At 46.7% G+C, this 21177-nt stretch overlaps 1 protein-coding gene across 5 annotated transcripts in view; it reads right to left on the bottom strand.

Annotated features, from left to right (window-relative positions):
- GABA-B-R2 (gamma-aminobutyric acid type B receptor subunit 2) overlaps nt 1-21177 on the bottom strand; it is a 327602-nt gene that overhangs the window by 48590 nt on the left and 257835 nt on the right. For all 5 annotated transcript variants that reach the window (XM_089580255.1, XM_089580488.1, XM_089580333.1 and 2 more), the window contains exons 4-6: nt 17074-17181; nt 14717-14782; nt 13946-14137 (exon numbers count right to left, since the gene is read on the bottom strand). In XM_089580255.1, coding sequence (XP_089436381.1) covers nt 13946-14137; nt 14717-14782; nt 17074-17181 — 366 coding nt within the window. The remainder of the gene's footprint in view (nt 1-13945; nt 14138-14716; nt 14783-17073; nt 17182-21177) is intronic.

The following is a 21177-nucleotide window of genomic DNA, read 5'->3' as shown; positions in this document are numbered from 1 at the left end:
TGTGAACACTAGCTGACGTGGAAGAAGAAGTATCATATGTAATGAGTATAAAACATAGATGCTTATTAACATTTCAGATGATTTTCTATTCCCTTTTTAATGAGAGACCAGCCGTATAGAGTACGCGATAGGAGCTTCAAAACGCTTCGAAGAAAGCGGCTCAGCTTGGATTACTCCAAGAAACGAGTGGCCCAAAATGGCCATGACATGGTTCGTCCACGAAGTGCAGTTTTGCACTTAGTTAAGTAATACAACGGTCTATGATTCTATCTCCAAAAATCTGAGCGCCCTTGATGCGCTGTAAATCACTCCCCCCCCCCCCCCCCAAAAAAAAAAAAAAAAGATATGGAAATTAGGACCCGGAGGCTAATTTCACTGACAGCGACCGCCACACTGAAATCCTCGCGTGACGTCATAAGGGCATATACGATGTAGCGTCGACTGCAATGCTGGCAACGACGTCTCTGTTTTCTGTACTTGTGGGTGCGATCGAAATAACTGCCGTTCCTCATATGCGAGTGACTGGCAAATACATTTCTGGCAAAAGTGATAACATCAATGTTGGTTTTAGTCGGTATTTATGATTTTCACGAAATCGACACCACGCTGCGGCGGCGCCACGAACTAGTGTTAGAAGGATCGGCAGCGCGCGGAAGCATTTTTTTTTTTCATTTCGAACACTTGCATAAAGGCATAGTCTGTGTTCGCGATATACTAAAGGAAATTATGTAAGGTGTTTTTATGCCGGAACCGGAGAAGGCTCCTGCTCTTATTGTTGCCGGTCAGCCACTTGGAGAAATACTCCTCCCTTGTCGCCGTTAGTTCCACTTCATGCAAAGTTCTTGTCCTTGAAGCCTTTGTCCCTGCACAAGTCCACAACAGGTGCGAACATCCACCTCTGCAGCCGGTGTGGAACACCTCGGTCAGGGGGCGGTCCTGCGTCTTCTTCAGGGTCTCACCAGCACTTGAACAACGGAGTAAGGGCCGTCCCAGCCCTTGTCCTTCTAAGAGATACCACCTCCAATCCCGATAAGTTACGAGGGACGGGGAAAGTGCATGGGGGATAGAGGGCACGTGTACTTTTCCTTAAAGAGGATGATGGGGAGAACAGAGCGGGCGTCAGAGGAGCACCTGGGGGGGGGGGGGGGGGACGCATTAGTGTTTGAAACTTGGTGTGCAAGGTTGTCTACTTTTTCCTGTTCAGCGTTCGCAGCATCGTCTTGGGTCCAGTGTATCTGGATGCGTATTTCTGTATTCTTAACCACTGCTAACAGCCCGAAGAGAAGGCAGCTTTGGATGCAGAAAGTGCAGATTGGCAAGACACTCGCAGCGTCGATGACCATGTGTTGGCGCGGGAGACTTTTTTCTTCCAGGTAGGGACAGGGCGCCATATATAGCTTTATTTCGTTTTAATTGAAAAAATAGGGCAATAATATTGGCTGGTCGCTGTACTTGCTGCCTGGATGCAACCGAAATGCTCGCAAAATTGTACCTCATCGTAACCCAAGCTCCAATTATTGCGCCGCCATTTTATTTTTCTTCTCTGCGTTTTATAATTTCGTATTGGCGTCTCCATTCTAAACACGCGTGTTGCACTTTCTAGCTTGTTAATAAGATATACATGGTGTGGAATCCATATGAACGATGCATAGACTAATTTTTAGCGGACTAATGCAGGATAAGCAAGAAGCTTTTTGTTCCTGTTTGCTTTATCAAACGGGCGACAAATGAATCCGAGTGTTCTGTAGGTGCTGGCCAGCATGTTTTCGATGCGAACAGTGCATGATAAGTACGTGGTTACGTAGACACCCAAGTACTTATAAGAGTCTACTGATTTTATCACTTTGATGTTAATTGTGTACTTACAGAACAATAGTTGGACGCGCTTACTAAATCTTATGAGGTTAGCTTTTTTGTGTTAGTGGTCACCTGCCAAGCTCGGCATTATTCCTCCAGTTTCTGCAGATTAGAGTGCAACTTCAGGCAACCAGCATAATAATCTAAGGAGCGACAGATAACTAGATCATCGGCAAAAAGCCTCAGCGTAGGCGTCATATCAGTGGAAATGTCATTTATGCAAATTAAGAATAATGTGGGCCCTAAAACGGAGCCCTGGGGGACACCATACTTCCTAGTCGAAATAAAGAAGAAATGGTCTTGGGTAGGGCATATAATGTGATGATAATATAACCGCTGAAAGTTAAGAGTAACGGTCTGCGTGTCAAGAGAAGGCAAGAGCAGAAGGGTGCGGCCGAAATTTAGGTGAACGGATGGGATTAACAAGTTTGCGTTGTTAGGGCGGCTGCAGATGGCACAGGAAAGAGTTAATAGGAGAGATATGAGATGCCTTTATATTGCAGTGGCGCCGCGTAGTCAGGACGATGACGATGTTAATGATGAAGCTTATTCACAGACTTTAAAACGACCTAGAGCCATAATACAAAAGGAACAGACCAAAGATACGAAAAAAAAAATGTTTTTCTTTCTGTGCGGCTTATTTTAAAGATTCGATTCGGCGCACTCCCCCGAATTTTGAGTTATCCTCAATCGTTGACACCAATGCATATTTTTTAGGCCTTGTTAAGTGTTCCATTCATATTATGCTAAGCACAGATTCAAAATTTTGCAAGAGAAAAGTTGAGGAATAAGCGGCGCCCTGTAATAGAGACCGGAAGTTGTCCTTTTTATTGCTCATGGAAGGCACTGGAGGTGGAACTTTTTTATGGGCCACTGACGAAAGTTAGTTATCAATTGTAACGACTCTGCTGTGTCTTTTTCTGGACTAGCTGGCGGCTCACTTGAAATATAGCTTGTCTCTCTCATTGAGCAAAAACCCAAGTTCTTATTTCTTTTTCATTTTCTTTACCTGCATAAACATGACAGCGCCATTTTTGAAAGAATTCGTGCGGTTATCACGAGCAAGCATCGCTGGTCACAGTTCTATTTCAAACGTATTCGCTCGCAGGAACAAAAGACAGACACTCAGTAGGCAAACCGAAGGCGATTCGAAGGCTGCGAATTGCTGACAAAAGGAACAGGATGGGTGGAGAGAAGCGGGCGAAAACAGGGCGAGATTTCTTCGCAAAGCCGTCGACGTATGGGTCCCCTCTTCACCTCCCGCTCCTCTGCACGAGCCATAGACGCTCCTCTCCAACGGCGGGGTGCTGCAATTCTCGCGCGCTCTTCTATAGATGCGAATGGCGGCGACGATAATCGAGGCACTTGGATGCAGCTGTCGTCGCCGTCGGCCTCCGCCGCTCAGCGCACAGCCGTCTCGCGCTGTTTGCATAACGCGGGGGCGCTGGGCGTGTGCATTCCTTCTTGGGCGCCGCCGGAGCTGCTCAGCCTACGGAGGGAGACGGCGCGCCGTCAGCCAATCATCTCTCCTTTCTTGCGCGCTGACGTAGCGAAGCTGATGGGTATATAAGTTTTTCGCCGTGGCCGAAATACGTGCAGTGTTTCGAAGGCAGCAGGGCCAGCCTGCTCAGTTAAATCAGAACGAGACAGGGGTGTTCCGAAAACCACCATACGCCAATATCTGTAAGCGAACTTATCCTGAGGTACGTCGCCTTCTTTACGCCTTGACCGAAAACCATGCATACGGGTTTATGAAACTACGGCTTCCCTATAATATCAAAATTTATGAACATCCACACATTTAACCTATGCTTTTTGTATTGTTTGCATGTTCCTGTTATACGCGTTCTTTCCACATGATGTTATGACGTCATGCAGAATCAGTATGCCTTTCGACCTTCCTGTACGCGTTTTCTGTAGAATCCGCGCAGACTTCTCAAGTCCCTGACGAGGAATACGGGAGAGATGCGAAATCCATATGGAAATGAAATGAGCCATGCGGAAAACGTACCCTACGACAAGGAGTCGCCATACGGATCGCTTCACTTGGTTCTCACTAATAACGCAGCCGATGTGAACCTGGCCCATAACCATGAGCGTCATGCCGGTTGAGGCGTCTTGCGAGGAGTGTAGTATGACTGTTATTGCCTGGTATAGCTATTATTTCCTGCTACGACCGCTACTTTCTGGAATGACTGCCACATACTGGTACGGCACTAACTACCTTTAAAAGCTGTCATTGCCTTTAACAGCCGTTACTGCTTGGCGCAGTTGTCACTGCCTGGTGCAGATGTCACTTCCTGCAAATTCTTCCTGGCAATGATGGCAATGTCTTGCAGAGCTGCCGTTGCCTGTCACGACTTTCAGTAGCTTCAACAGCTGTCACTGCCTGTTATGATTTCTAGAGACATCGGCACGTCGGATAGATATTTTTTTTCTTATAAGTGTCTTTTCGCATCGCTAGCTCACAGAATAACAGAGAGTATCAACCATCCGGGATCTGTTCAAAATTTACGCATTCGGAGCCCGTTCGGATCCCTCCATAGTGGGACGCCAGATGATTAATTCCCTCTAAACGAACATTTAAGGACTCGCCAATAGTTTTTTGGCGATAAACTTTTGTGGCGCCCTGGAGCATCATGTACGCGTACACAGATCCCAATTTCAATAAGAAATAAGGCTGCGCATAATAGGTTCGACACCAGCGTGATACCTTCACGCCCGACGAAGAATCATCAGACGCCGTCGAAGATGCTGCGGATTTAAGTCGCGGATATCGAATGCCGCAAAACCGGCCCGGCGACTCTTCCAGCTGTCGCTGCAAAGAGCTAGGTAAATAACTGCGGATATTACACCACGTATTCACTACGCAGTACTTAAGCATGACATTTGGCCCGCAAACCTATTTGACCATCCGGGAATTCGCGTCAGCGTCTAGTAGGCTGCATGTATGCATGCATTGAGAAAACTGCCGCCAGAGAACCGCAAGGCATATTTTGTTGGAACTGCAATAACTTTTTATTTCTCTTCCGAGCCGACCTGGCGTTACGAAAAGTTTCTGCTGAGAGACAGCATAGCACGACTTTCAGTCGTGCATAGCAGTGGTTTGCAGGCAGTGCTAACGCACATATTTTTAAATATGACAACAAGCTTTCCATGCGAAGATATGTTTTCGTACAAGTCCTTACCCTGAAGGACGTAGAATAGACAGCAGTTATAGAGGAGTGATCACCTTTTGTTTTTATGCACTAAAGTTGTCGTGCTTGCAGCGTGAAAAAAGGGTTATTGCAACGTCACCTGCTGCATCAAACTGGAACATTAGCCGCAAACGTGATTTTCTCAGTGTGGAACCAGAATGGCAAAGCGCTCTGTCTATTACCGTGCATAACTGCCAACATCTGGTTGTGTAATCTGGGGCATTTGTTTCTTTTTATTTGTGTGTGTGTGTGTGGTGGGGGGGGGGGGGGGTATGCCAGGTAATGAAGTTCTATTTCAAGAGGTGTCGGGACGTATACGTGCGGCTGCATAAACGGCTGTGCAAATATATACACTTTCTGATGGTTTGTTTTCTGGGTGTTCAAAACATCCTGAAAAATAAGAAAAAGAGTGGAAACTCAAGAAATACTGGCTTGCGTTCCCAATGGGTACGAATTCCCACCGTGAAGAAAGTTATTGCACCGTTGAAAATAAAAAGAAGTTGAAAAATACATAAATGGGTGAATTCACTGTCAGGTACTTTATAGACGGAGGTGATACAGGCCTAGCTTATGAGGAAAAATAATAAATTAAAGTTACGAGAAAAAATGAAAAACAGTTTCCGGTGCCACTGGCATTTTCGGAGGGAAACTACGATGGGGTCAGCAAATCTACGAAGATCTCTGAGGTTAGACCACAGTGCCATATACTTGCAGCCAGCAGTCACTGAGTCCATAATAAAAAACCTCATCGTCTTCGACATCCCGAGTTTGAGTCTAGTGGAGAGAAAACGTGTTCCGCACATAAATTCATGTTTATGCTCCATGAACACGTATTTTGCTGCTGAACAGAAGGCGACAGAGCTACGAAAAGCCAAGCCATCGAATTTTACTGAGATAAAAAAAATCTGATTTGTCCTCAGTGAATGCTACCGTGCTGCAGGGAATTACGCCGGAAGAGCGCTCTGCCTGCGCAGGTCTTCTAACCGCCGGCTGCGAGCACCGGCCTTATCAGCATATAAAGCGACTACTTGGCGCCATCTATCGCATGCCCGGGCACTGCGCCCGTCTGCCCCATTTATACCCCGAACGAGACCGGCGACGTCTAAATGAGCGCGATCTTTCGCAAAGCGCTAACGGAGTAGCACGTGCGAGCACGTCGATGAAATACGCACGTCGGCGAGCTGGGACAAAGCAACAAACAAACCAAGTAGCAGAGCGGTTCACTTCTTTCTGCACCGAATAACGAAGCCCGATAGCCCCGAACCTTTGGAACGCGTTCTGTGGCGAATTTCGCAGGCGTAGAGGCCTGGACTGATCAGGGCTCCTCCATGGGAGTATCTTTTTTTCATCAAAAAGCACGTAGTGAAGTTTATTCCCTCGCTTTATCTCGTCGCCGTACTTTACTGGAGGTCTTTCAACTTGCCCATAACGTACAAATAAATAATGACTCTCTGGCTGATAATTTCTATCTTTTCAGTTCTTTTTTTTTTAATTTTTTAGTTATTTATAATTGCCCGAAGCGCCGTCACAGCATGGCTTAAAGGGCAACTGCAGAAGTTTCAGCATTCGATGAGCTTAAAGCGTGGAATGCGCGAAATTCGCAGACAAAGCATGCAAAGTCATTTTGGCCTAGCGTTTGAATTGTCGACATAATTCCCGATTAAAATCAGCGCGGCCTCCTTCGCAGCTTCTTCTTCGCAAGCTTCTTCGCAAGCTACTTCGCAGCGCACAGAGCCAAGTGAGGGGCGCATTATGACGTCATCTTCGATACCGTTATATTTTCAACGCAGAAACTCTTGCTTTGAAGGCAAAGCGCACCCAGCTTTGTTGAGGAGCATTCAACGACGCACGGCGGAGTAAGGTTGACAACAGCGGCAACTTAAAACCTTACCGTCTGTGACGTCACAGCAAGGTTCTTCGCTCTTGATTGGGGCAGAGAGGCGAAGCATAAAATTTAATCGTCTTTTACATCTTTTTTTTTTAATGCCAGTGCAAAGAAACTTGGCATGCTTTGCCTACAGCTTACTTAAATCTGAATTCTTAAACACCGCGGAAACCCCAGAGAGTGGTGTAGTTGCTTTTTAAGGGAAAGTCCGCAGACAAGAGAATGGAAAGACGTGCGCGTTAAGACATAAATGACGGTAGCCAACAGTTATCAAAACAAAGGAGCATAGAGTATGCATTTTTTAATTTTGTAGTTTTGATCAATAGGAGATTAATAAAAGCAGAAGAAAAACAACCATAGTTCATCGAGGGCCTCGAATCTGGCAGTCTTGATACTGCAGGTAACATAAGATAGTTAACGCAAAGCTTCCACCCTCACCGTTCGATCATGTTTCTACGTGGCACTCGCGATAATACAGTACGTACTACGTCGGCCGCTATGGACAAAGGTAGCACTAGTGAACACTCTCAAGGTTCGGTAACACTGCACCGAAATACCCACGAAAGCAGCATACTGGACAAACGTCGCCGCAGCTCAGTTGGCAGAGCACCGGACGCGAAATTGCGAAGTCGTGGTTCGGATCTCACCGACGGCATGTGTTTGTTTCTTCTTCTGCTTTTATTAATCTCCCATTGATAAAACCTACAAAATTTAAAAAGCTATCCCATATGCATTCTTTTTTTTTTTCGGTGACTGTTAGCTACAGTCTTCTAATGAAAGGAATATTTAGGTATGCACAGAACAAGTCAAGCTAAGGGTAATCGCTAATAGAGTCAGTGCAACCCTAGACTTCAATCAACAAAATGACCAGGCAGCCTTTCGTAAAGAATACTCCACAATAGACCATATTCACACATCAATCAGGCGATAGGGAAATGAGCAGAACATCATCTCTCAGATCATGATTGCAAGTTTACCAATATTCCTCAAGAGAAAAATATACAGCAGCCGTATCTTACGGGTACTCGCCTATGGGGCCGAAACGTGTAGACTAACGAAAAGGGTTCAGCTTAAGTTAAGGACAACGCAGCGAGCTATGGAAAGAAAAATGATAGACGTAACGTTAAAAGACCGGAAGCGGGCAGAGTGAGTGAGGGAACAAGCGCGCGTAAATCACATCCTAATAGAAATCAAGAGGAAGGAATGGGCTTGGGCAGGGCATGTAATGCGAAGGCAAGATTACCGCTGGTCCTTAAGGGTAACGGAGTGGATTCCAAGAGAAGGCAAGCGTAGCAGGGGGCGCCAGAAAGTTAGGTTTTCGGATAAGATTAAGAAATTTGCGGGACACAGTGGCTTGATTCAGTTTGGTTTATGTGGGCTTAATGTCCCAAAGCGACTCAGGCTACGAGGGTCGCCGTAGTGAAGGGCTCCAAAAATTTCGACCACCTGTGGTTCTTTAGCAACATGGGAGAGGCTTTTGTCCTGCAGTGGGCGTAGTCAGGCTGATGATGATTAAGAATCAACGAATAGAGGAGCATTCATTTTTGGGTCGCAGTTAGCGTGCAGACCAGAAAGAACAAATATCTGCATAATAAGCCAACTACTCCCTTTAGTATGACAGAAAACAAAGCTCACACTAATTTAAATATTACTGCACAGGACAAAGATTTCGTTTCGCAGGTAGTAATAACATGTGAAAATGTATTTCATTCGGTGAGGTAATTGGGAATTGATGAAACTTTTACTGAGTGGAGCCAGGAACGGTGGGTGGCTTTCCTATACGCCAAGAAGCCATTGAACTCCGCTGCCACTAAAACCCTCGCCACAAAACTCGTCGGCACGCAAGGTCACAGTTGTTCATCGCGCCCTTTCACTGCTAGTCTGGTTCCTGATTGTGTCCATTCTTAGGTTGTGTTGGCTGGCGCATGCCATGAGGCAATCGTCTGCCTTTTCGTAAGAAAATTTGCATTTCACTTTAAAATTATTTAGGGATATTTTATTAAGACTGCTGGGACACTAGTAAATAGTAATTTCCTAAGGGCTGTTTTCTCCGTTTTGGTGGGTTTACTGTATGATTTTGAGTACGTCCACCTGTTAAATCAGTAGTGAAGGGTGTTGCGTTATGTGAGCAAAGGTTGTTCCTCGTGGGGATAAGCTGAGCGGGAAGCCCGGAATTTGGGAAAGGGCCATGCATTATTGATGAATCCGGCAGCACACCTCACAAAATTTTGGAACCATCCTATAGCGATAATAATGCATACTCGTCCCACTCTCTTCAAGGTAGTTAGGTACACCATCACCAGTTTTGTAGAGAGATAGTGTCGACGCAAACTATCTACCATAATTATGTTTTGATGCACATAGTGCCAGGCCTAAATTTACATTCATTGGTGACAAAGTGATAAAACTTGCGGCATGGTTCTGAACGCGTGCAAGAAGTGAACGTAAGCATTTGAACCACGAGTTCTAAACCATGCAGGCTTACCACATGGTGGTCGTTGCGTTAGATTTATAAGGATCTCTCGTTTCTTCAGCGCTCTTTGAAAACTAGGTTTAGGTAACCTCTTGGAAAGGCTAACACACTTATTTGGGCGAGTTGGTAATGGCTTTCTATTCATCTTTTTTAGCGAACACTGCACACCATTCTGTGTAGTGTTCTTTACAGTTTGTGCTAATGCGTGAGGTGTGTAACACCACTATTCGCTAGAAAAAGATGGATTTACGAAGCTCTTGACAATGGTAATTGATTACACCACAGAACTTTTCATACACCAACCAAGAGGAAAAAAGAGACGATGCGGTGCTTTATTCTCATAGGGGATGCTAGGAATTGGACAGTTAGTGTTTGGGTTGGCTGGTGTGTGGTAAATATGTGGATTCGGTCTTAATGACGCCGCCTTTCTTGAGGAAAAACTCAAAAAATATTTCCTAATTCCTATAGCAGCGTAGTTCCAAACATTCATATGGGTTATTTTTTTTTTTTCAAAAATTAAACCACGATCTATTAGGAGAACTTCCGCGTTTTCAATCATACACGAGCCCAGCCGAATATGAAGTGGTTACTTCCCGGCATACTCTGAGGTGGGAACTATACTTAGTAAGAAACTTACATAGACGGTGGCGCCACTTTTTCCTCTCGGTAATTTTGAGAAACTCTATGATTACAGAGCCAGAGAACGTTATGCAATCATATACCATCCAGAGGGTGTTCTTGAGGGTATTATTTTCGAAAGGAGTGAGTTCGGTGAAAACGAAGATAAAGACAGTCTCCTTTCTGTCCTTACTGCGAGGCATATGGCACGTAATGAATAAGCAGTTTTCCTTCCATGTTTAGTGCCGGTCAACCTAAGATGATCGTAACATCGATAAGCGATAAGCGGTGGCTTTGATAAGGGGCGTAGAGATAAAAAAAAATGACGGCATAAACGGAATAAAAGGAGGAAAGAGATAAAAAAAAAAAGAAACACAGAGAAATCTTGTTTACCCGCCAGTTGTAAAAACAAATGTGTCGAGCCTCCGGAGAATTCTTTCGGGTGCCGCACGCCCGGCGGCTGTGACACTGACGCATTCTCAAATCGTCCGTTGGCTCTGTGACCTTTTCGAGATAAGGAAACGGAAAGGGTGGAAGGGGGAAAGCGCGGATGAAAGTGCAGGACACACTCTGTCAGGCGAGCAGCAGGTTTTTCCCCTTCTCTGCATTTCATTCGCACCGGCGCACTCTGATTAGATGGGCAGGAACGGCGTATGCAAGTCACGAACTCTGCCTTCACGAAGGCGAGAAAGAATTGGCGCGGAGCTGGCAGTGGAGGTTGCGAGAGAAATAAAGGTGAGGAGGGGGAGAGTCTTTGAAGCGTGCCGACTGTAGGAGTGGGAGCCGCTAGCGATGTACAAAGAAGAATTCATCGATCCGTGGTCCACGCTGGGGGCGTGGTTATCTGTCCGGTACCTGTTCACTCCATTGGGCAAGAAAACTAACGGAGAATTTACTCAAGTAACCCAGTAGAAAAAAGCGACAGAACCGCGTAAAAAATCTGGTAAAATGCTTCGTAGCTTTGTCACTGCTACAGATTTTTTAAGTGCTGTAACATTTTGCTGCAGTGCTTTAGCTTTTTTTCGGTGGTACGTAGTTCAATAGTGCTTTTCTGTAGTATCTACGCAAAATTCTGTTCTTGTTCAAAAAAAAAATTCTGTTGTGACTACAAGTTCACGGCCAGAAACATAACAGGAGATCTGTTGTGAAGACAGAAAATTTTCTGTTGTGTTTTTCCACTGGGAAGTTTGTATTTTCGGCCAGAATTTACTCGATGAACAGCTCAATCAGCCTGCACTGCATTCATTTAGCCGCACGCTCGACATTTTACAAATGACGCTCCTGGACCAGGTTCCAGTAAGCGAATACATTCCGAGGACCTAGCGACCTATCCACCTAGCTTCAGACGGCCATTACAACCGAACCGTTTATCGCAGGGGATTTCGGATTGTGTCAAACGATTCGTCGTGTTGTGACGTACATTTTTATAAAATTTATTACCTGATATAACGAGAAAATATACCAGATAGATAGAAGGTGAGTGTAAATCGCAATAGTAGAGCAAAATTCATGTTGCAGAGGGCGCTACTTCCGTCTTAGAAGAGATGTTTCCGGAAAGGAAACATCCCCGTATGTTCAGATTTGGTCTTTCACGTTTGCTGAGCACATCGATGTAAACACTCGAACAATTCGCCAGCGACCGTTTTGGGGCACTCGCTCGATGACCGATTTCTTGCGACGCGACATAATGTCGCAGAACTCCTCACCCAACCTGTGGCGTCGGGGGTATGACAGCACGTCACGTGAGGGGTTCTCGCTAGGCCAGGAAATTCAAACGAAGGCGCGCGGCAGCTGCACGCGCGCGCCCGTTCTAGGCGCCCGGCCTTGTTCAATTATACGGCAGCCCCGTTGCGCCTTCTGCTGCATATGCTGTTATTTTCTATATTTAACGAGATATTCGAGTCTCCCTCTCGAAATTTTTCGCCGAGGAACAACGTCGTAATTTTTTCTATTCTTATGATTAAGCAGCATCTCAATTCTATGTGCCGCTTAAAAGAAAAAGCTGAAATGTGGCAACAGATATCGAAGTTGTCTTCGACATTTATGCAGAAAACAGGTCATGCGTGCATTTACGTGCATGCTGCCTTTGCGATATCGGGAGGATAACTGCGCGTAGTTTCCCCTGCTTGACGATTAACGATGTGCATTTCGCAATTAGGTTACTCTCACTAGCGTCGTCAGATGACGCGTACGTGTCCTTGGCGTTTTCTCCGAATGTGGTGGTAGAGGTAGCGTGTCAGATGGTGCGACGAACACGTCACGGCAGCCAGAAAGAGGAAGAAGACTTCCTGTAGCGCCATTCGTAGTTCGCAGGCCGCTCTGCACGTAGCTGCAGATATATACTTGCCGCCACCGCAAGCACGGGCGCATACAAAGGCACCGCTGGCTTCGTCGTGTCGCACTACAGATTTCTGGGCTTTCAAAGCCGCATAATGCTTGAGAATTGTCACTACTTCTTTCGCTCACGCCGTCATGTGCGGGCTGAAGGAGGAGAGGGCACGCAAGCTGCCAATTCTCCCTCGCTAATTCTCATTCGGAGCTAGCAATCTCAGAAGCGAGTCGCTAATTCGACTAGCCTGTGTGAACATTTGATGTCGGTCGGCGCCCGCCGAGAGTCGACCAGAGCAAGTGCCGTCGCCTTCGCGACTCGCATACTGCGAGTCCTTCACACTGGAGAGAGTCGCAAACGTCGCGCGACCGATTCCGGGCAATTAGTTACGGTTTCCGAAGCACTGGGAAACCGGGGAGGGAACGTAGCAAATCGATTTAAGCCTGTCCCGCCACTTCCGCGGCTGGCCAGAGTAAACCCGCCTTTTGTGAGAGTAGCCTAATCGCGGAAAAGCATCGTTAATCGTCAATGAGGGAAAATTACTCGCAGTAATTGTCCCGATATCACAACGGCAGCATGCATGCGTGTATATGCACGCGTGACCTGCTTGTCTGTATAAATGTTTAAGACAACTACGGCGTCTCTTTCCGCGCTTAAATTTTTTTAGCGGCACATGAAATTGACCGAGGCGCCGCTTAATCATAAGAATGAAAAAATATTTTACGACGTCGCTGATTGCCTCAGCGGAAAATTTCATGAAAGAAACACGAACACGAGCAACGTATGACGACAACACATAATGGGGAACGAGTAATGCAACTGCTAATGAGTGTCCCTGAATGCATGCGATAAACAAGCAGCCGGGTAAGCTTGGGTGGGAAATATTAGGTTGCCAGTGAGCGGTTGGATGCTTGCGGTGAAAAACCAGTGAATAAGCTTGGGTGGGAAATATTGGGTAGCCAGTGAGGGTTGCTGTATTTTTCTGATAAACATCCAGTCGATAAGCTTGGGCAGCAAATATCGGAGAGCCGGTATTGGAGAGCCTCAAAGGCAATACCCCCCCCCTTTATTTTCAATCCCATTCATTTTTCTTGGGAGGCTGCTTTACGGGCCCCTCAGTCCACCGGCCAGAAATGGCTGATTGGCTGATGGACCGGGCTTTATGTGAAGCGCAAGCCCGTGGACTCCTGGACCAGTAGGAGACCATCCTGGAAGACATCTCTTTTTTTATCTAATAAATTTGTTTCCATCCATCCATCCTCACATTTGCGTCTCCTTTTTCTTCATGCAACTTCCTCATAGCGACGCCAAACGTTTTTACCGGAAAGCACCAGCTACTGAGAACGTATTGACTTAAAATTTATGCACAAACTTTGTGCAGGCAGTTAGAGAGAGAATGCTGTACGAGTACACAGCATTAGAACTGTGTTTTGCGAATTATCGTGACTGAATGTTAAAGAGTTCAAAGATAAACGGGAAGAAAAACATGTACTTCTGCTAGCGTTGTGTACAAGGCCAAGATGCATTCGTAGTAACGATTAGTAGCATCACTTCCTAACGAAGATTCATTCGGAGATTTCCCTCACCAGGCCGGAGACGGTGATGTTCTCGCTGGTGCTTAGCGGAAGCAGGTCGGTACCGATGTAGCCTTCGACGGCCTCGACGATCTGCGCCGGGTCGCATGAGACGTCACGCTGCGGGGTCTCCCACCATCGCTCGGCGTACATGGCTACGATGATCCACTGGTACTTGCGGCCGTACATGCCCATCTTGAAGGCCTGCATGCACGGCACAGTAGTGGGGAGAGTGCGGGAAAGTTCCGTTCACATTGACGCGGTTGGAGTGAAAGAAAGAATGGAAACAAAAAGAGGGCAGAGCTTCGAAAGAAAGAAGAGAAAATGAATGAAAGAATGAAGGAGACAGAACAAGAACGGAAGGCTATTAACAGAGCAAGAAAGAAGAAACCATTATTAAAAAATGAAACTGGCAACCGGCTATGAAGGAGAGATTGAAAGAAACAAAGGTGGGAGAAAGGAAGGAAGAATCGTCAAAGTCACGTGCTGTCACGCTGCGTACATGAAAACGCATATATACTCGAACTCGGCTAGCGTTTTATTTATCTTTAGCATATTTGCGCTACTACGGGCATTCTTTCTAGGGCTGTATCAGGCAGTCTTCGAAGTTGTGCTGCGCATAATGCGCGGTCAGTGCCATAAAAAAAACACCACCTCATACACCCACTCATAGTCATCACTCACTCACACTCTTATACTCACTCCATCTCACTCGCCTCTCTCCTTAACTCGCCCTCTCACACCCAGTCACTCACGCACCAACTCGCTTGCGCACTCGCTCACCTGACAGAAGACCTTCCGGGCCCAGAACTCGTCGAAGTTGCCCAAGATGATTCGCACATCTTTCTCCTGCAAACGTTGGAAAGAAGCATAAGCGTTGCTCCCTGTGTGCCGTCATAGTAGCTCTCAGAGTAGCGGCACTGTCTGATACTACACGACAGCGTAAGGGCCTCGTGTCGCAGATAAGCCGGTGTTGGCGTTCCGTTGGCGTGCCGGAAAAATTCGGATTGATCGAAAATGGCGCCAGCCACAACAGGGGTGCATCGCATCTTCAGCGACCTCAACCGCGAGCAACGCGCCAAGCGCATGGGCCGTTGACCGCCATCTTCTTCTTCCTCACCATTATGTAAAAACGGAGCAGACAACGACTCACGTTAAAAGCGTCCCCTCTAAAGCTCCTGCGCAGCAGACCTATCACTGCATTCCTAGTAATCTCAATAATGTAGTCTACATAGGAACGGAGCTCCTGACCCTCATGTGGAGAGTCAGACACGCCACGCCACGCGGGCACGTTAGTACGGCTTGGTTAAAGTAGTTAATGTATTTCTAGTTGCTTTTCCCATATTCACTGTGAAAGAAGAAACTGTGTACGTGTCTGCTAGGGCAAGAGGAACCGCTGTCGCGGTTCTTAAGCCCCGCCTTTAAAGGCGGAGCTTAAGTGCCACCCCGACTTTTTGCTCGTGCATCTCTGCTGTTGGCTGCACCTAGCCAAGCCTAATGAGACAGTTGTGATACTTGTATATATATAGAAAAAAGCATATAAAAAGCATATAATAATTAAAATGTTGGCTAATAAGGCGTAACTAATAAACTTTGTAGAATGAAAAGAATACTACAGACTGGCTCTGAGCAACCCTCAGCTGGTTTCACTGGCTAGGGCCCTTCATGTTTTTTAAGAGGTTGGTTACATTTAGCTTGGGCACCTCGTATTTATTGCTTGAACTGCAGGCAAGACAAGGCCTGGCTTTCATTTCATTGGGCGCGGCCTCGATATCCCTTAGTTCGCTATCGACAGCATTCAGCATTCGTGGCATTACGGTACTGTGACAGTTTTTTTTCCCCCTAGGCAGCAGGCCAGGAATCGCCTAGTATTCTGGACACGCCTTTTGCCTTGCCACTTGTCTGCACACATCCGCCCCATTCTTCCCGGAGTTCCCAATCCCGCGCACTCGAGCAGAAAAGCTCACTTCACTCGCGCTGGTGAGGCGGTTTTTCAATGCACGCGTTGTCCTCGCCGAGAGGCGGGCCATCTTTCAGAGCGTGTTGTTGCAGCGGCAGCGGCGGCGTTCTGCCGCCGGGGCTTTTCTCGGTAGTGCCTTCTTTAGAATAGTTTTCGATTTCGAGTCGCAGCTTTTGACTTCCACTCACGTCCACGCCGAAAAAGGACACAGGATCTTCCGTCTCCCCTCGGTAGCGTGTAGCTATAGCGCGACGCGTGAAAGAGGGTCACGGAATGTTTTCGCAAGTAACCCAGAAAGGGAGGTGCGCCTTCTAGCGTCGTACTTCCATTTTCAGGCGGATTGCGGCTGCACTCGAGCCATTTCTGCTCTGTTTATTCGAAGACAATAGTGGCTCGGTAGAGCGTTACGAGGACGTTAAGACACGGTTATCTAACGAAATGATTGCGTGTGTGCACATTCATCATACTCAAAGTGCGAGAACTGGGCCCCGTTTGTTGTTCGTGGTGGTGTCGCTTTGTGCTGTGCCTTATTTTCTGCTTTTTCCGTGAAAAGTTTAGCGCGTTGCTGCTATCACATTCATCACGCAGGTGTCATGAAACACAGTCGCTAGTTCCTCAGCATATTTTGGCCTCATGGTTTGTCCAGCACCGTTGGATGTTACGCGGGTGCACAGCTAAAGGTCTTTGGTTCTTGCTCCCTGCGGCACTTACGCCTTGTTATGCGGTCACCCTGGAACGTTACTGCCTTGGATTCCAGTAAAACCCGTGTCCTTTAAAGGCTTTTTTTAAAACTATCCCACTCTTCTACCTAACAGACTTTGTGGCGAGCTGTTTTTGGTGACACCTCTCTGGTACTCTTTCCGAACACAACTCAGACAGCTTATTAGGAACCAAAAACAAGAGGTTATCCTTATTCTCTTCATATCCCTCTCGAAGTTGTGAGAAGCCTCGCTTAGATTCGCGAGGGCATCAGTACTCAACACGTATGACTCCTGGCATGTCCGGCTCAATATTGCCTTGTTAAAGGGGTACTCGGCTACAGGCACTGAGATCGAAGCAGAAAGACTGGGGTTAGTGTACCGCTGACTCATTCTCATTTTCCAACGTTTCCTTCCTGGTGTCAACAGCTTGACCGTCTGCGAACTTGCCCAGCCCTCCATTCCTTGGATGCTGGTCTCACCTTGAGCTTCTCCAGTTCGTGCTCGATGTCGTCTCCCTCTCCAATGCCCTGCACCTCGTCGATCTGGATGTCGGCTGTGTCCAGCACTGTCAGCAGGCGGCTATGCGGCTGCGTACGAGGAACGAGGCAAGACACAGAATTAGCCAGGGCAACGGGCTGCTAGTTTTAAATCACGGCGCAAGATGGCGGAAAAGTAGTTGCGGCGCTGAGGTCAGAAGGTACCAGAATTTCCACATTTCCTTCCGACTTGCTCTGCGAAAATCGTTGTCGATCACTAAGTGGGAGGGCTCCGCAAAGGTTAAAACTTGTCAGCGCATGCAAAAAAAAAAAAAAATTAACAGGTTAAAACAAACCTGTAACAGAAGATTCAGCGATTGCCGTTTTTGGTGGGCCATATGATACTGTGTGATGACACTATGCTGGCATTTTTATGTCACTTCGTTCGGACCACTCAACGTGGTCCGTTGCTATTGCATGTTGTACGGATGTCATGCGTAACGTCACTGCGGGGTGATCATTCAGCGCGGCGCGATGCACCAGCCGCTCTCTCTCTCGCCTTTCCTCCTCGCTAGCTCCTTCACGTTAAGCCAACAGTGCGGGACAGGGAAACATACCCTTAGTAAAGAATTGTTCATTCAAAGCCTTGTTCTACTCATGGGTAACCTTTCGTTGTAATATCCCACATCACGACCTTTGAAATATCAATAAATAAATTAATCAGCCACAACGCGACCATGTCTGGTGCATGTGTTTAAATTTGGCCATTTTCCCGCGGAAAATTTAAAAAAATCCCGGCAAAATCCCAGAACTGAAAAAAAAGAAGGAAAACAGAGATTAAGTGAAAACTTCATGGAGCTAAAGAGGCTAGCTTTTCATTATGGGGTGTGGGGACTTTTCCCCTCGTCTTCCCCTTTTGGTTTTCTTTCACGCGATGCACCCTCCTTAGTTTGGTTAGTTACCTTAACTAACAAGGGAGGGCGCCGGTGTCACAGCGGCACGAGCGCCACGGATGGCGCGATTGCTGCGCGCAGGGGAGGCGTCCCTTTTCGGCTCGGGACCTGGGACGCGCGCTGACGCTCACGCGCGACGCTCGGCTCTTCGCCGCCGGGGCGAATGGCGAAGCTCGTGGGGAGGAACGTTCTCCCGCATCTCGTCCCGTCTGGCCACGGAGTATCCTTTGCCCTAGCGTCGGCGAACATTCACTCATAACCTTGCTGGTGAGACGGACATCTTCGGTTACTTTGTGTATCTTGTTGCTAGCTGGCGTTATTGTTGTTGCAGCAATAAATGCCTCGTTTGTGTCAGCCAGAGTGTCGTTCCTTTGTTCCCTCGGAGCAAGACCCGCCGTGGTCGGCGTGCGCTCGGTAGCGTACACGACCACGAGGTGGGGTCCGATGGTTTTGAACTGTGTCAGCCGCGCTTAATAGGGGGAGAGCATGTTTATCTCCCCTATTAAAAGCCCCACAAGGGGGACCTTATGCGCTGCCTAAAAATTGAGCAGCGCACGCTGAACGGGTGGTGGGAAGATTTATCCTGTATATTTCGACCAATTCGCCTATGAAAATTTACCTCCACCACAATGCACTACATTGAGCAGCGCAATTACACGCGTGCGTTCGCCTACTTGGCCTTATACACTATTCCATGTCTTGCCCACTGGATCTAGCCTTATCCACTAGCCCTAGCATTATCAAGTGATACATGGCTTATCCATTAATCAAGGCCTTATTCCCTGTTCCCTGCTTTGTTCACTCATCCATGATTGTTCACTTATCCACACATGTAAGATGCACTGATGGCAACATGTCAAACAGCCAAAGAGTATCAGTGCGTTTCAGGCCTTTTCTCACGACGCACTGTGCATGCAAAGAATGTGCCTAGGGTGACTTGAACGAGCAACGGGCCGTGCTGCAGTTTGTGAGCAGAACTCGAAAACAAACAAAAGCGAATGCTCAAACAGAAGGATTATTATTATTATTATTATTATTATTATTATTATCATTATCATTATTATTATTATTATTATTATTATTATTATCATTATTATTATTATTATTATTATTATTATTATTATTATTATTATTATTATTATTATTATTATTATTCGATTATAATGCCGCAAGGGCAGCTCGGCAAGAGAGCAATATGACTAATGTGCTTGTTGTGCACGTTGTTGTGTCAAATAGCATCTCCAATAAACCCCACCGGTGCGCACTGGTGCGCACCGGTGCACAATTATATATTGAATTAATTGCACTGATGCACACCGGGATACACTACCGTGAGTCCGAGTGCACCGCACTTGTTTCGGGGCAATTCTGGTGCAGTACTGCTTGCTTTCCAAGAATGCAATCGGGTAAGATGGGAGCAATCGTTGACGAGTATTGCGTAGAAAGCTTGGGGAAAATATGAAACAGACTCATGGCATACAGGAAGACATTTTGGTTATGGTGGCAAATTTATGCATCACAAAGATGATTGAATCAGCAGAGCCCTAGCCGCTCCGTCGCGCTCGCAGGCCAAACTGCACACACGCACAACAGGGCCCCGCGAATTAAAATAATCCTCCGATTTCCAGCTAACATTACAAACAGCGGAGTAGCAACTAAAAATAAATCCCAGAAAGTGAAAGTGCGCATGGCCTGTTTGTATGGCGCAAGCCTAACAAGGCAGCTGACCTTCGCGCTTCCTTCATAAATCCCGCCGGCTTTTGCCGTCTTCAAAGTGGATTACTGACGAACGCTGGGCGGAAAACAAAAAGACACATGGAAGAAACAGCGGAAACAGAACGTGAGAGATATGGTGGAAGGTCGGGGGCGGAAACGGGAAAGAGGGGGGTGGGGGAGGGGTGCTCCAGGAAAAGCCCGTGCCTTTTGCACCTCATGCTACTTTCAGTTCCTCGGCGCATAGATTAGGAAATCGAATAAATCATGCGAAAGCCTCTTGAGAAAAACCATAAAAAGAAAACGCTCCGAAGCTAGGAATAAATGCTGCGAGTCACTTCGCAAGAGAAGGAAAAACGTTGGCTCAGCACTTTCTACCACTCATATCTAATTCAAAGGCGCGCTTTGCTTAAGTTCAAAGGTAAAGCTATTATCTGGATTAGAAAAATAAGAAAAGAACTCTTCAATCCTTCTTGAGGCCACCGTAAGAGGTCGCCCATAATAGTGGAGCTGTGGCCAGAATGTTGGGCCCTTACGGCTATCATGCGGATTCTACTGTGTGCCGCTTTATGTTAGCACGCCGAAAATGGCTGCGTATATTTGTTCCAGAGGGATGTATGGAAGTTTAACATTCCCGACCTATATGGGACATCCCCACGACGTCATCGCTCGGGGCTTAAAGCGGCCTCCAAACAAGAAATTTGGTGGATTTTACGTTCATCAATATTTTTTCTAGCCTTAATGCCTGATGCAACGAACCACTGATAGTCTTGCAGTGATATGGCACATGCTTTTGGTCGAATTTTAGGAATTAGTGCTGAGATGATGGGGGATACGAAATTAGTAACGTCAAAGAAATGCTTGAGAAAACAAATAAAGCGAGATATAGCTAAAGGCGTACATCGGCGCTGACATCGAGGACAGAAAAAAATTGAGGGGCACAAGCTTCGTCTTTAAGCGCACGAGGCGACAGCCTCAATGGGTCCCGGGAGCGACTCCACTTGAACTCATTAGCATATATTACCAGCTCACGTGCTCTGTTAATGTTACCAGATCACATGATACACCAATGTCACTTGACACAAGGATACAGCCATTCACGTGCACTCACCCCTCATCAACATCCAGTTAGCTACTCACTTAACCACCACTCTTTTAAACAGTGGCTCTCTAACAACACGCCTACTCATTAGCTTACCGTCATAAACTACCACGTTATTTGAAAGACCACGCGATATACATATAAAACCGCGTCTTAACCAAGCCGTACGAAGGCAGCTCAGCGGGATCGGTTTCCATGCAATAAAGAAAAGGGTGCCTACGTGGCCTAGGGGTGGTGCCTATGACTCGCAATCGAAGAATCAAGGATTCGAATCCTCACTAATTAGCCAAATGTTCTTCTACACAGTTCATTTCCTTCATATACTGACAAGTCGTAATA

The sequence above is a fragment of the Amblyomma mixtum genome, chromosome 1, assembly GCF_055824585.1.
Source record: "Amblyomma mixtum isolate Tamu chromosome 1, ASM5582458v1, whole genome shotgun sequence".
In the NCBI taxonomy this organism is placed as follows: Eukaryota; Metazoa; Arthropoda; class Arachnida; order Ixodida; family Ixodidae; genus Amblyomma; species Amblyomma mixtum.
The sequence above is the reverse complement of the archived record's forward strand: the minus strand, read 5'-3'. Positions and strand labels throughout refer to the sequence as shown.